We start from the raw sequence: 14,624 nt of genomic DNA on the forward strand, positions 1-14,624 counted from the left end.
TAGAAGTTTGTTTAAGCCCATTGAAACCATTGGAAAAATGTCTGTCTGGGATCATTCCTTGTCCCAGCCCAAGGGGACTGTCCTGTCTTTACCCAGCACAGGGAACGACCTTCCCAAGGACACTGGTCATCCCCAGAGGGAGGCACCCCGAATGTAAACCTTCCAGACACCACGCACTTGCTTCCAGGAGTAACCACCCACGGCCTCACGTGCTCCCAATGGTGGTTCCTCTGGTGGAAAGACACGCCGCCCATCCCAACAGGAACCCTAGGAGACTGTTGGCTGACTGGTCAGGTGCTCCCTGTCGCTGAGATGGGGAAACCGAGACTCTGCGAAGTGAAGCGCCTTCCAGCATCCACCCGGTTCGGGTTGTGAAGATGGTCCTGGTTGCCCCCCACCCCCCAAACAAGCCCTTCCAGCTTCTTCTGCAGAGGCGTGTGGAGTGGAGTGGGAGGGGCTGAGGGGGCCTCCCATTCCTGCCTCCCTGCCTTTCCTTGAGCTCTGGGGCTCTCACCTGTCCTGTTGTCCTCTCGCCTATCCTGGCTCACAGCTCCTCTGGGGGGGGGGCAGGGGGGGCGGGGTGGTGGCGGTCACAATCGCTGGGACGGGCGTCACCACAGGTGGGAGCGGGGCGGGGGGCGTGGGGCCGGCAGCCGCAGTCCCGCTCGGCACCCTGGCTCACCGGTGCTCCAGTGCCGCGTGCTGTGGCCCGTGCCCCGTGGGCGCGCTGCCTTCGTGGCCATGGGCACTCGCGGGCCCTACGCGCTGGTGGACACCACGCCCGCCAAAACCATCCTGGTGTACCGCAACGGGGACCAGTTCTTCGTGGGCCGCAAGTTCGTGCTGGCGCGGCGGCGCGTGGCCACTTTCGAGGCGCTGCTGGAGCAGCTGACGGAGCAGGTGGAGGTGCCGATGGGTGTGCGGCGCCTGTACACGCCCACGCGTGGGAGTCAGGTGCTCGAGTTGGACGCGCTGCGGCCTGGCGGCAAGTACGTGGCCGCAGGCCGCGAGCCCTTCAAGAAGCTCGAGTGAGTGCGCGCGTGGGTCCAGGGCTCCGGGGCGGGCGGGGGCGGGGGCGGGGCTGCGGCCGCGGGTGGCATCGCCCAGCGGGTTTCTGCGTTACCTGCCCTCCTACCAGAGGGCGCGACGTGCGGGGGGCTCCTCCCTGTGCCAGCAGCAAACTGGGTGCCACGCCGGCCAGAGTCCGCGCCGCCTGAGGGGGAGGGGCAGGCCATCCACTATCAGTGACATTTCGAGAGTGTTAGGAAGGGGAGGGGAAAAGCGGCTGGGCAGGCAGTGGCAATTAGAACAGAGTGTTCAGGGCAGGCCTCTGAAAAGGTGACCTATGCAGGCAGATTTGAAGGAGGAAGGCAGGACACCAGGGAAGTACCTGGAAGGCAAGAGTCAGAGCTGGGCCGCCCCCTCCGTGGCTTGCCCCGGAATGGCATCCTGGGGCCCGCGGGCGGATGGGCAGTCTTCTCTGAACACACTCACTCAAGTGTGTCAATGCTCACTTCACGTCTGTGTCTCCTGCTAGATGTGACCCTATGGGACAGGTGGTGTGCCTGGGATTTCCAGAATTCTGGTACATGAAGCAGTGGCCCACAGTGCAGACTCTGAATGTGGCCCCTGAGCAGAGAAATCCCTCCCCAGTGTCTGCTGAGGTGAAGACAGCAGCCCGGGAGTGTGTTGCTGTCCTGGGGAAACAGTGTGTGTGTAAATGCCGGGGCCACTGCTGGAAGCTGGCATGGAAAGGGATCGGCCATATTCAGCCTCAGCTGGACTGGATGGAGGGTGCCCACTGAGAATCAGCCATTCCCAGAGGACAGATTCATTTATCCTGGGACTGGCACTGCAGTCCGCATGAGATCTTATTGTAGACAGGGCTATACAGCACTGTTCTGTTTATGCTCTTACTTTTCTTGCCAGGGTACCTCCGTTCCCCTGTAATTTCTCTAAACTTCCTCGGTAACTGTCATTACACACATTTCTTTGCAGCCTAAACTTTAGTCCTTCAGTTTTCCAGTAAATAGCCACTGTGCACGTCTCCAGTAGGGCAGCCTCGGCGGCACTTTGGGTGCTTTGGGGTGTGTGCTTTGAGGGAGAAGAGACAAACAGAAGTAACCCCCAAAGAGGAAGTGGAAACTAGTGTGACAGAAGGACCTCAGAAAGGGCTTCCTTTACAAAACGGAAACAGGAAATGGCTCCTTAATCCTCCATGACGTTCTGACCCGCTTCAGCCTCACCCCTTTCTTGTGTCTGCTTTAAAAGATACTATTACTGCTCTTTACATTGTTGCTAAATCTATTTCTTCTATTGGGATGTATATAGAATATACAGAAGAGTGAATACAATTCTATGTGTAGCTTAAAGAATAGTAATAGAGCAAACTTCTGTGTGAACCACAACCCACGTGAAGAAAACGAGCGTCATCAGTATTTTAAAAACCTGCACTCCCGCCCCACCCTTTGCCTGTAGGTAAACACTGTTTTGGTTTTTCTGATGCCCATCGTTTCCTAATCATCTATCCCCAAAGGACAGATTTTTCAGTGTTTTATGTTTGTGTACTTCATATAAAAGCAAGTGTATTGCATATGTTTTTCTGGCACTTGCTGTCCCGCTGATGCTTGTGAGACCTCTCCGTGTTAATATATGCAGCTGTAGGTCTTCCATTTTCACTGTTAGGTATTATTTCATTGGTTAATATGCCAGTGTATCTATCCAAACTGTCGATGGGTAATTTGGGTCATTTTTCATTTTATGCCGAGATGAGCAGCACAGCTGGAAGCATCTTTTTACGTGTCTCCTGGTGCACACGCGTTAGACTCACTAGGAGGGTGCATTGTTGCTTCATAACCAATTAGCACAAGCTCATTGGCTTAAAACAACATTTGTTATCTCGGAGTTTCTGTGATTAGGACTTCCGGAGGAGCTTAGCCAAGAGTTCTGGCTCAGAGACTCTTATGGAGATGCTGGCTGCAGACATCTGAGGGCCTACAGGGAGGGCTCACTCACCTGGCCACGCGGAGGCCTCATCCTTGCCGTGCAAGCCTGTTCGTAGGTGGCTCAGCAGCTGGTTCCCCCAGTGCAGTGACCCCGGCTGACCCCGCTCGTCTCCTGTTACTGCTGACTCTCTCTTATGCTGTCGTTTCTCTCCATCCGCCCAGTTACCTTTGATTGTGTGCTGGACATTACATTTAAAACTTACGTGTGGAACTAATTTGAGGCCTAGGATGATACTGTCTTTTGCCCAAGTGGATTTTGTATGCTGTGCCGTCAGTGGCTGTGATCACCTTAACAGAGCTTTAGAGTGAGAGAATGTGGGCCGCCTGGATGGCTTGCTGCCAGAATGTTCCCTCCTCCTGACGTGTAGCTCATGTGTCCACTCACAGGAGGGGTAGTTCACAGGGAGGCCATTGTTGGTGGGCCCGGAAAAGCGCTCCGGTCTGCTGGCCACAAAAGGCTGTCAAGTCACGGTCAGTCTCTCAGCTAGCTGTTCCCACCCAGCACTAACCCCTGGGCCCAAGTGGCCCCAGATAGCGGGCTCATAGCTTTGGGCTTCCTGTCTTTCCTGAGTGCTAGCATGCTAGTTCCTCCTATCTTGTTGGATGTCTCATGTTTCACACAGAGGTTTTTATTGTGTCCATTTTATTTTTGTGGAAGGCTGGCTCAGGGGTGGAAGCTCTTGCTTCCTTTTTCTTCATACTTATTTCTGTTTGCTGTAAGACTCTGGGGAGACTTATGCCCCAACTCAGAGGTTGCCGAGGAGAAATCTGCAGTCATCATTCCCTTCTTTGAAATCAAAGTAACATTTGATCTTTTTTGGCCATTTAAGATCCATTCCCTTTGACGTCAGTGCACTGTGGTTTACATTCTGTGTCCAAGGGCAGACTTACTGGGTTCCTTTGAGACCCTGGTGTGGTGGCTGCCGTTGGTTTTGGGACATTCTCAGCCATTCTGTCTTCAGGTGATGCCTCTGCTGTATTTTCTGTCCTCTTTCTGGATCTGAGTGGGTTGGCCTAGCTCATTGACTCGTACTCCAAGAGTCCTCCTCTTCCCCACGTATTTCTTGCTCTCTTTTACCTTTGTGCTGTATTCGAGGTACTTCCTTCACACAGATCTAATAGCTACTTTTTCTATCATGCCAACACATGTGCATAGTGTGCTGTCAAACCGAGTCATTGAGTTTTAACTTGAAGTATTTATTCATTTCTAAAAAAAAAAAGTCTATCTGGCTCTTTTTCAAATCTGCCATTTTTTTCAAGTTTCTTGGTTCTGCATGTATTTCCAAGTTTGCCTTTTATGGAAATATGGCCCTTCTAAGGTCTGTATCGATAATGCCAGTATTTGAAGCTTCTCTCTGCTTTCTGTTACTTTGGCTGGTTTTCTCTCAGGGCGCTTTATATTCTTGCTGGTTTCCTTATTTTTTGATTGTGAACCACTCCTTTTCTATATGGGACTCTATTTGAGGAAGTGCTTTGAGCGCTGGGGTCAAGGTGAGATTCTCCACAGAGAATTTCCATTTTCGTCTTCCAAATGCCAGGAATGCTCCCTAGTCAAAGTTACTCCGAATTAAAATAGCAGCTTGAATTTTTTGGAACCACCCAGGTCATGCGATTTTGTGAGCAAGCTCGCTTGTGATCCACGTTTTTAATGCTTTTTTGCAAAGATGGAAATTTACTATCCTGCTGTTTGTGAAGAAAAATCCCACCTCACAGACATCACAGTTGCTAAGAGGTAGAGTTTGGATTCGTGCTGTGACTTTTCAGGTTTAAATTAATTACTGTGATAATCCTGTTACAGATGAGAAGTCATTGACAAGAATATTTTCCTTTGTAGCTATTTGGTTTTGTGATGACTTTTTCAGGGTTAATACTGCATGCTGTACACTGAGTGTCTGTGTCTCCAAAATCCGTGTGTTGTAAACCTAACCCCCTGTGTAACGGTGTTCGGTGGTGGGGCCTTGGGTTGGTGATCAGGACTTGAGGTTGGGTCCCTCACGAGTGGGACCAGTGCCCTTACAGAAGAGACCCCGAGAGCTCGCTGGCCTTTCCATTATATGAGGACACGGCAAGGAGACGCTGGCTGTGCGTCAGGAGCAGGGCCCTGAGCGACTCTGAATCTGTCAGCACCTTGATCCTGGACCTCCAGCCTCCATACCTGTGACAAACCAATGTTTCTGACCAGAATCCAGTCTTCAGTGCTGCTTTACTACAACAGAAGCATATGTTTCTACAAAAATTGACTTCAAAGTTCTTTTCAGTAGATGTGTGATGAAAATTATTATTTGTTTCAAACATTTTCTCTCAAAGTTAGCATATATTTTGTATGTGAGCAGATGAGAAGGAAACTTGTCATGCCTGGAACACACAGTAGGGGCGTCTCCACCCGCTGTCCTCGGTGGCATTGTCTTACTGACCCGGGTAGACCTCTCCTTTTGTGGGGAGATTTAGGTAAAATGTTTGGATCTGTGGTAGAAATATGGAGAAAGACTTTGAGGTGTGTCCCTTCTCAGATGTCCTAATGTTACTTTCGATAAGGAAGGCAATGGGACCCGTCCCCTGGGCAGGGAGGGGCCGGGACCCTGATGTGGCCCACAGTGGGACTGCGTCTCGTCTCCCAAGCACCTTCACTGCCGTGAATGAGATGGTGATATTCACACGGGAAGTTCACCAGGGAGAGACATTTGGATTTCATTTTCTCACTACTTTTTAGACCAGTGAAGTATGAAATTAGAATCCAGACTTTGGTGAATAAAGCTCTGAGAAATGTTTTGGCTCGATTTCCGCTGGTATCTGCAAGCTAGCATTTATTGGAATGTATATTCTGCAATTACTGAGCCATTGAGCAGTTAAAATTAATTTCCGTCAGCAAATAATCTAATTGTGGCACCAGCAAATGAAGTGAAACCTGATGATGTATTAACCATCCTGTGCCTCTTCTCCAAACAGTCGCTGAGGAATGGAACATTCAAAAGACAAACACCCTGAGATCTAGCCAACAGCCAATCATTATTCAGATATTTCCTGCATTTTCTGGAATAAATTAATTGGAAATGAAGAGCATAATTTTTTCTCTATACAACAAAATATTATAAGCTAATAATTTCTTTTCGGAAAAAAAGTCTTCTAAAGCCTAGCATTAATGATTTCATTTGTGGAGAAAGCCATGGTCACTGCAAAATGTTAAATCAGGGCACTGTGTGTGTGTGTGTGTGTGTGTGTGTGTGTTTGGGGGAGACCCCAAAGAATTTGAATTATAGTAGGGTTTTTGTTATTCACCTTGTGAGGTGTTGAGATGAAAGTGAAAGTGCTGTTTAAATCAAACTATCATAGTTTGTCTACACCTCAACCTTTGCTTATGATCTCCTCACCACCCATTTGAACCCTGAGGATAGGGGACCACAAGGAAAGGAGCAACATGTGTGGAGAGGCAGCTGGGCTGGAGAAAGAGGAATGTGCACTCAGGGCTGGAAGACCTGGGTTGAACCGAATCCTGGCGTTTCCTACCTGACTTGCATTTAGCAAATTAAATAACCTCGCTGAGACTCAGTTTCCTCATCGTGAAAATGGGATTGAAGAATACCTACTACCATGTGGCGCTGGGAGAACTAAATGAACGCAGCACGTTCTGATGCCTGGCTGGCTTCACATGGTGGGCTTCTCCTCTCCCCCCCACCCCAAGCAGTGAGGACAGAAGGTGAAGGTTAAGATCCTGTCTGTGTTTCAAATACCCGCTCCCTCCACCCCTAAGAAACCTCAGCTCAACTGAGACACCCCTCCACACCTGCTTTAAAGACTCCAGTTCACTAAATCTCTGAGGAACTCCTGGTTCTCTCTTTCTGTTCCATTTATACGATTTTGCAACATTGAAACAATAAGTGGCACTTTCTGTTTTTGTAAGATCTTTTTATGCCTTGAGTTTTCTGTATTTATTTTCACTCTTTGTCTCCATGTAATGATAAGTGGTCTCATTTGGGGGATTAAAGTTCATAATCAAATACGGAATTTGGGGATTTAAAACTAGATGACTAGAAGAAGAGTTCATCTCAGGGCCTCAGCCGAGGTGGGAAATTGCAGATTTGCAGCCATGTCTTGTTTGTTCACAAAGTTTTCAAAGGTTTAAATTGGCTGCAACATTTTATAATGGGAGTTTATGTAATAATATGAAATTTTGGTTTCTTTTGGGAAAAAATAGAGGATTTGATTGTTCAAAAGGACTGCATTTCCCCATGGAAACGGTGCCCCCAGCTGGGAAGCACTGCTGTCTTGGATGGGAAGCCCCGCCCACTAGCCGCAGTCCCCACCACTCCCTAACGCCCTGCTGCCAGCGGCGTCGTTGGCTTGCCTGGCTCTTTAGGTTTCCGAGCTTGGGCCTCTGCCTCTATATTGAATGCTTTTAAAAATTTATTTTTCCTTCTATCTACCAATTCTTAGCCAATCCTTCTCAATATTGCTAAAACCATCGAAAACAACAACAATCTCAAATACATGTATATTTTAAATCAGGAAGTTGTCTTAACAGATATAAACTTTAAGGTATTATTATCATTTAAAAATTTCTGTTCTATATTTTGAGGCATATGGAAGGCTCTCCAGAAATCCCCAAGGGTAAAAAATTGTATTAGGGGGACTCATACACATTTTATTCCTGTGGCTCTTTCTAGTGTTCAGGTTTGGCAGAATAGAAGCAGTGATGAAATTCTGTGCAGCAGGAAGGGAAGGGGAGGTGACAGGGAGCTGGGCCAGGAGTCTGGGACGCTGCTGTGTTTTGGTGTTGGTGTGGGACCCCGGGTGAGCTCACGGTTCTGGGCGTGAGTGACCTGGTGAAAAGGGGAATTGAATTAGATGAGCTCCGTGGTCCCTGTTTGATTAATAATGACATCTGAGGGAAAGCACTGCCACCTAAGAGACGTCTTCCCTGGATGATGCCAGCGGTGCCAGTGTGGAAACCACCCTACAGCCACATGGCTGTTCCTCATCAACGTAGATCTGAGCATTTACGGAGCTCTTGATTTTAGCTCTAACTTACTGCAGAGTTGTGTATTGTAATGCTGATCCTAAAAAGGATCAATTTGTGTGTTTTTTTTTTTTTTTCTACTTTTATTGATTTTAAGTGTGTTTTTCCAGGACCCATCAGCTCCAAGTCAAATAGTTGTTTCAGTCTAGCTGTGGAGGGCGCAGCTCACAGTGGCCCATGGGGGATCGAACTGGCAACTTTGTTGTTAAGAGCACCTGCTCTAACCGACTGAGCTAACTGGCCGCCCCTGAGGATCAAAATTTTTATCTGAATATTTACCTTCTAACTATGTTTTTCTTTCTCTTTTTTTTTGCAGTTATATTCATATAGTTCCCAGAAAACCTGCAAAGATGAGAAGGTTGAAGGAAGTAAGTATTCACTGCTCACAACTTAGGATAAGGACGGGATACATTGGATGATTTGGTAAAAATGTAGATGTCAGTTTTCAATCATTGAAGTTTTACAAAAACAGCACTTCTTCGGGCACGCCTGCCGAGGCATGCTGCCCTTGGTGCTGGAGCTCGCCTGGCAGCTGGTCACGCTGGTCAGAGCACCGAAGTAACTATGATGGTGGGCGTCAGTGAGAACGTTCCAGGACCACAGTTAGGGAGACAGTCACCTTTGAGATGCACTGTGCAATTATTCATTAAAATGTTTCACTTTTCTTTCGTTTTAAAGAGCTCTGAACCCCACTGAGTCCTTCAGCTTCTCAGGCCAGATGAGTGACACGAGTTTTTGAAACTGTCACCAGGGTCAGACAGTCGTGGAAAACTGCATTTGCGTGGCACTTCTTAGGAGATGATTATGTGGAGTACAGGGAAAAAGAATCCAGACTCATACATTTAATTGTTGGAGTTATTGAACGAGGCAAGTGGCGTCAGGGTTAATGAATCGGTAACAGACACATGAACAATTAGCTTGTTTCCATAATGTTATGCAATCAGGCAGCATGTGGTTTCTCAGGCAGCTGTACCTTAATAGAATCGTGCAGAGGATACTTTCTGTTGTTTCGTTTTCAAACTCGGTCTGTAGATTCATGCTCGTTGCTGATATTTGTGGTGTTGCTTTTCACTGTTGCACGCAGTATGAGGTAGGATGACAGTGGACGTAGGAGTGTGTTACACAATTGGCCTCGTCAGCTGTGTGGCCCTTGCACGCCGCACCTTCCCACGTGGACCTTTCCTCTACTCGATGCACAGCTCCACCCCACCCCCGTGTGGCCCTGGCTGGATGCATCTGTCCCTGAACCCCTCCTGGGTCTCCCCATGTCCTCTGTGCGCGAGGCCCCCACCTTTACTTAGGTTTGGGGGTGGTGCATGTAGTTCATGTGTAACAAGTGTTTATGTGAACGGAACCCTGAAGCTTGCTTCTCCTTTTTTCAGATCAAACCGGTGGTACACTGTGATATCAGTGTGCCTTCCAGGTGGCAAACGTGTCATCGTCTGTGCCGACACATAAAGTGAGTACTGTGTGGTGGCAGAGAAAGCACAGCTGGCAGGGTCCCTCAGATGACACCCAGCCGGACAGACCCCTTCCCTTGCCTCCCCTCTCCTCGCCTCCGGCTTCTCTGTCGGCTAACTCTTCTTCCAGGACCCCTGGGGGTCAGCCTTCCCAGTGCTACCCTTCATTCTCTCTTGAACCTGGATTTTGGCAAAGCAATCCAACTGCCACGTCATTCAGAACAGGTGTCACGGGGCTGAAAATGGACAATGCAGTCTTAGGCTTTCACTTACTCTTAAGCAAGCAGCTGCTGCCTGTTGAAAGGAAATGTAAAAGCAACTTTTCCTCCCATAAGCTCTTACTCCCAAAAGGCTTGTAGGGTCACAGCATGTCAAGTGTTGCTACAGGGCCGAACGTGTCACAGCCTCAGCTGCCAGCTGCCCTGGGAGCCACCGAGGGTGCAGGCACAGGGGTCCCAGTTGGGTATGTCCAGGTGGACTGAGACCGCTTTTGGCCCAGTACTGGGGAAAGAGAGCACACTGGACTGCGGCTGTGTGAAGGTCCACGGACTAACTCTCTCTGTAAATCAGGCCTGATCCTCCCACGAAGCCCCACCCAGAGCTCCTCACGGAGCAGAACTTCTCCACAGGGCGGTTCTTCCAGCCATCTTCCTTATATTGTGATGTTTTCACACTTAGGGGTTAAAGGCCCGGAAGTGGACTGGAGACAGCACCCTCCCTTGTACCCTGCTCTGCTCTGAGGGGAGGAATGTCAGCGAGTCTCCGAGTCGTGGGCTCTCAGTGTCAGAGGGACAGTGGCAGGCGTGTCCAGTCCTGGCCTTTGTCAGCCAGTCGCCTCTGCCACTTTCCTGTGTGACTGTCCTTCACTCTCATGCTGATCAGCAAAGGGCGGGGAGACCAGGCGGCGGGAAAACCCCTGCGAGACCCAACAGAGCCCCAGATTGGGGGCCTGAAGGACAAAGGGACTGGTTTGTTAGCCACACTGTTCCTCTCAGTATCCTCAAAACATAAGGCTCTTTTCTTCAAAATGCCTTTCCTTAGGGTTCTACACGGGGGCCGCTGAAATACATTAATCAGTCTTTTATAGGTGCCTTTTATTAATCTGAGAGCTGTTTTGCAATAATGAAATAGTGCGATTTCTAAACACCATGGGCATGTTGTTCTGAAGAATGTATAGAAATCTTGGGCATCTTTGGCTGATGGGTCTGTGGGTCTTTCCTGGCAAAGACAGGTTTCCCTAAAGCCACATTTTTTTTTTTTTTTTTTTTTTTGCATGACCCAAGACGTCAGTGAGTCTCACTTATTTGGACAGACTTTTTTCCTGTTGTAAACCATTTACTCTTGCAGCGTATGCTCCATCCTTTATGTTGGTGTCCTGGAAATCCCACTAGACGGACCCAAATATCTATACAAATGCACAATCTTTTCTACAAAGAAACGACCTGATCATGTTTGTGTGGACATCTTGTAACCATATGAACCAACACACACAAAACAGTTAGGGTGGCTTTCAGAGTCTTTGATGTTGGAGGGGGAAGGGTTTTGACCCTTCCTCGTAAGTGGGGCAGCCGAGGTGGAGGGCCTGGTGGCTCGTGGAGCATGAAGTCTGCAGCAGCCCGAGTTGGAGAAAGAATCTGATGCCCACAACTGTCTGGGTCTCTCAGAATATAGTGGGCCAAGACCATGTGCACGTGAATTCGCCAGCATGGAGGCTGAGGCTCCGATTTACGTCCTGGTTCTGTCACTAACTGAGCTGTATGACGGTAAATTTTAATTTAATTTTTTTAAATGTAGTTTTCAGTTATAGGTGACATACAATATTAGGTTAGTTTCGGGTGTACATCATAGTGATTAGACAGAGGTCACCCCGGTCAGTCTCCTGTAACATGGTAGAGTTGAGTAAACGGCAGCCATTCGTCACCATCGTCACTGACTAAAACCTGTTGCTAGATCCATGTGCTATTTCTTATTTAAAAAATTTGAAAAATATGTCCTACTTAAAATATTTCCCATTAAAATTTAACATCACATTAAGTGGTGCATTGACAAAGTAGTTTTTATGCTTTTAACTTATTTCAAAATTATTTTAAAAAATTAACTATTTTTTTTATGCCCAAAGTAATTTATGTTCAGGGTAAATACCGGGAGTGCCAAAAAAATGGATACACATTTTAAGAGAGGTTATCTATGCTCAAGCAGTAGTTCACCGTAATCAGAAGTGTCTGGACGCTGATGGGAACCACGTTGAGCACCTCTTGTAGTTGCAGACGTCACACGTGACTTGTATTCATCTTTTGTTATCAGTATATATTGTTGCAATTGATAGTATTTTCCGTTCTTAAAATGTGTCTACATTTTGTTGGCACCCTCTGTGTATAGTTTTAAAAGGTGTATAATTAAAGTGAGCCTTCCTCCCACTTTCTATCCCCAGTTCTTCAGTGACTCCCAGAGGCAACCAGAGTTAGTTGCTCGAGTCTCCCTGGGAGGCGGGCTCTGCTTTAATAGGGAAACGTACACTGCATACACCGTTGTGTTTCTTCCTTTGTTTCACCACCCAGTTCATCAAGAAGGTTGTTCTTTATCTGCACAAATAGATAAGCTGTGCTTTTAAAAATGGCTGCTTAGTATTCCAAAATTCAGATGTGCCGCAAAGTAGCAAGGATGGGCTTTGGCTCTGCATCCGGGGGCCCCTCCTGCTTGTTACCTCTCCATCCTGGGAAATTGTTTTGGGTGGTTTAGATGGAAGACTGAGTGTGTGATGCTAGGACAGCACAGACCTCAAAGCTGGCATCGCAAGAAGGGTCTAGTTCATTCTTCAGCTCAACCCCCAAACTCTTAGAGATGTGTTAAGTCCGTACCTCTCTCTGAGCCTGCCAGTTCCTAATTTATAAATTGGATACAGCAGTTATTTCCTTTCTTTACCTTTAAAAATTAAAAAAATTCTTATACGTAGTTTTCCCCATGTTTACATGCTTATTATAAAAATGTAGGAGTCTAGAAAAGCGTAAAGATTCAAAGTCCCTTGTTATCCCACTCATCCAAACAAGCACTGTTAGCCTCAAGGGACGTTTCCTTTTAGTGTTTCCTCGACATCAGCCGTCAGGCGTCTTCACAGCATCAGCTAGAATTGATCATTGTCCGCCCATAAATAACAAATTATGCATAAACAATTTTAAGTGGTGGCACCATTTATTGTTGTATAGCTATGCTGTAATTTACTTAACCATTCCTCCATACTCAGACATTTAGGTTTTTATTTTTTTTTAAGATTTTTATTGGGGAAGGGGAACAGGATTTTGTTGGGGAACAGTGTGTACTTCCAGAACTTTTTTCCAAGTCAAGTTGTTGTCCTTTCAGTCTTAGTTGTGGAGGGCGCAGCTCAGCTCCAGGTCCAGTTGCCGTTGCTAGTTTCAGGGGGCACAGCCCACCATCCCTTGCGGGAGTCGAACTGGCAACCTTGTGGTTGAGAGGACGCGCTCCAACCAACTGAGCCATCTGGGAGGCAGCTCAGCTCAAGGTGCCCTGTTCAATCTTAGTTGCAGGGGGGCAGAGCCCACCATCCCTTGTGGGACTCGAGGAGTTGAACCGGCAACGTTGTGGTTGAGAGCCCACTGGCCCATATGGGAATCGAACCAGCAGCCTTCGGAGTTAGGAGCATGGAGCTCCAACCGCCTGAGCCACTGGGCCGGCCCCTAGGTTGTTTTTATACTTTTGTTTTTGTAAATCATCCTACAAGAAACATCTTTACGTGTATATCTCTGTCCATTTACGTGGGTTGGATTTCACGGAGTAGAAAGACTGGGTGAGTGGTGATTCACCTGCACATCTCACCAAGCTATATGACCACAGCATCCTTCTGGAAGGTTGTGCTCACTTTTAGCTGCATCAACTTGTGTGTGTGTGTGTGTGTGTGTGTGTGTTTGTGTGTGTGTGTGTGTTCGTGTGTTCGTTTTTCAGCTGGGGCTGCCCAAACTTGGGGGCCGCACAATTCAGCCCGTAACTCTGTGCCTGTTTCCCCACACTCAGGATGAGAATGTATATTAAATATGTTTAAACATTTAGACAAAAATATTATATGACCTTGTTTAAACATTTCTTTCTTTTTAAATTATTATTAATAATCTATGTTTGCAAAGACTTTTGGCATGAACCATTCAGGAAAACCAATAGATGGAAACAGTGTAGCAAATATTTACTGCGTAGTTATATCACATGGATGAACTGTGATGTAACTCGCACAGGACACTCCTTTCAAGGGTTTGTTTTGGGTGGTATTTTAACATGGGAGAAACTGGCCTCTGGGCTGAGTGGAAGCCTGTGTCCACAGAGCTTTGAGAGAAAGCTGATTCTCTTTATTGTGCACAAATACGTTACATTAAAATTTATATTTACTCAAAAAAGCCAGACGTATTTCTCCCATTTTAAATTATGTGCATTTTAGGAATAACAACTACCATACATAATAAAAAATTAAGAGCCAGAATTGTAAAATTGAGCTCATGTTGTTAAAAATACTATTCATTACTTCTACACTTACAGAAATAAGCCTCATATTTACATTATTTCAACATGAGTCACAAGAGTTTGAAACTGTTGCCAAGTGGCTTTGACTAAGTGGCACAGCCTCCCAACACCAGGCCCTGGGTTTTGTACCGGGCCCCCCACCCCTGTACCCCTGTACCCCCACCCTGACATGTAGAAATAATAGAATAAAGCCACTGGGATCCTGTGAAAGCTGCCTTAAAGCTGCAAGAATGAAATCGATTGTTTCTATTATCTTTTCAAAGGACTGCACCTTGTTTCCTTTGGGACACGGTCTTGGCTCCATGGGACGGGAAAATGGCTGGATTTTTAAAGGCAAAATGTCCCCCTTTGTTTTCCGAATGGATTCAGTTTTCTTCCATTTTACCCACCGTAGTGGAGGCGCAGTTTTGTCCTGCTCATCTGGGCACTTTATATTCTATGGAAAGGTATTTCCCCGGCGTGTGTTCCCAGCGTCCCACGCAGCCGGCATGCGGCCCTGTGCAGGGCAGGCGTGGAGCAGGCGTGGACTGGGTGTGCGTGGCGAGCTTCCTACACCCTCTCATTATAGCTCTTCCCTCGAGTTTCCAGTGGTTCCCCTGACACGTGAGATACTAATGGCTG

General features: G+C 47.3%; 1 protein-coding gene across 1 annotated transcript in view; it reads left to right on the top strand.

Moving 5' to 3' along the window:
* Positions 1–636: 636 nt before the first annotated feature.
* Positions 637–14,624, top strand: part of DCDC2C (doublecortin domain containing 2C) — a 67,436-nt gene continuing 53,448 nt past the window's right edge. The window contains exons 1-3 of the mRNA XM_074331650.1: positions 637–1,028; positions 8,336–8,387; positions 9,402–9,478. Of these exons, the coding sequence (XP_074187751.1) occupies positions 742–1,028; positions 8,336–8,387; positions 9,402–9,478 (416 nt within the window). The 5' untranslated portion in view covers positions 637–741. The remainder of the gene's footprint in view (positions 1,029–8,335; positions 8,388–9,401; positions 9,479–14,624) is intronic.

Source organism: Rhinolophus sinicus, linkage group LG05 (genome assembly GCF_036562045.2).
Source record: "Rhinolophus sinicus isolate RSC01 linkage group LG05, ASM3656204v1, whole genome shotgun sequence".
Taxonomy (NCBI): domain Eukaryota; kingdom Metazoa; phylum Chordata; class Mammalia; order Chiroptera; family Rhinolophidae; genus Rhinolophus; species Rhinolophus sinicus.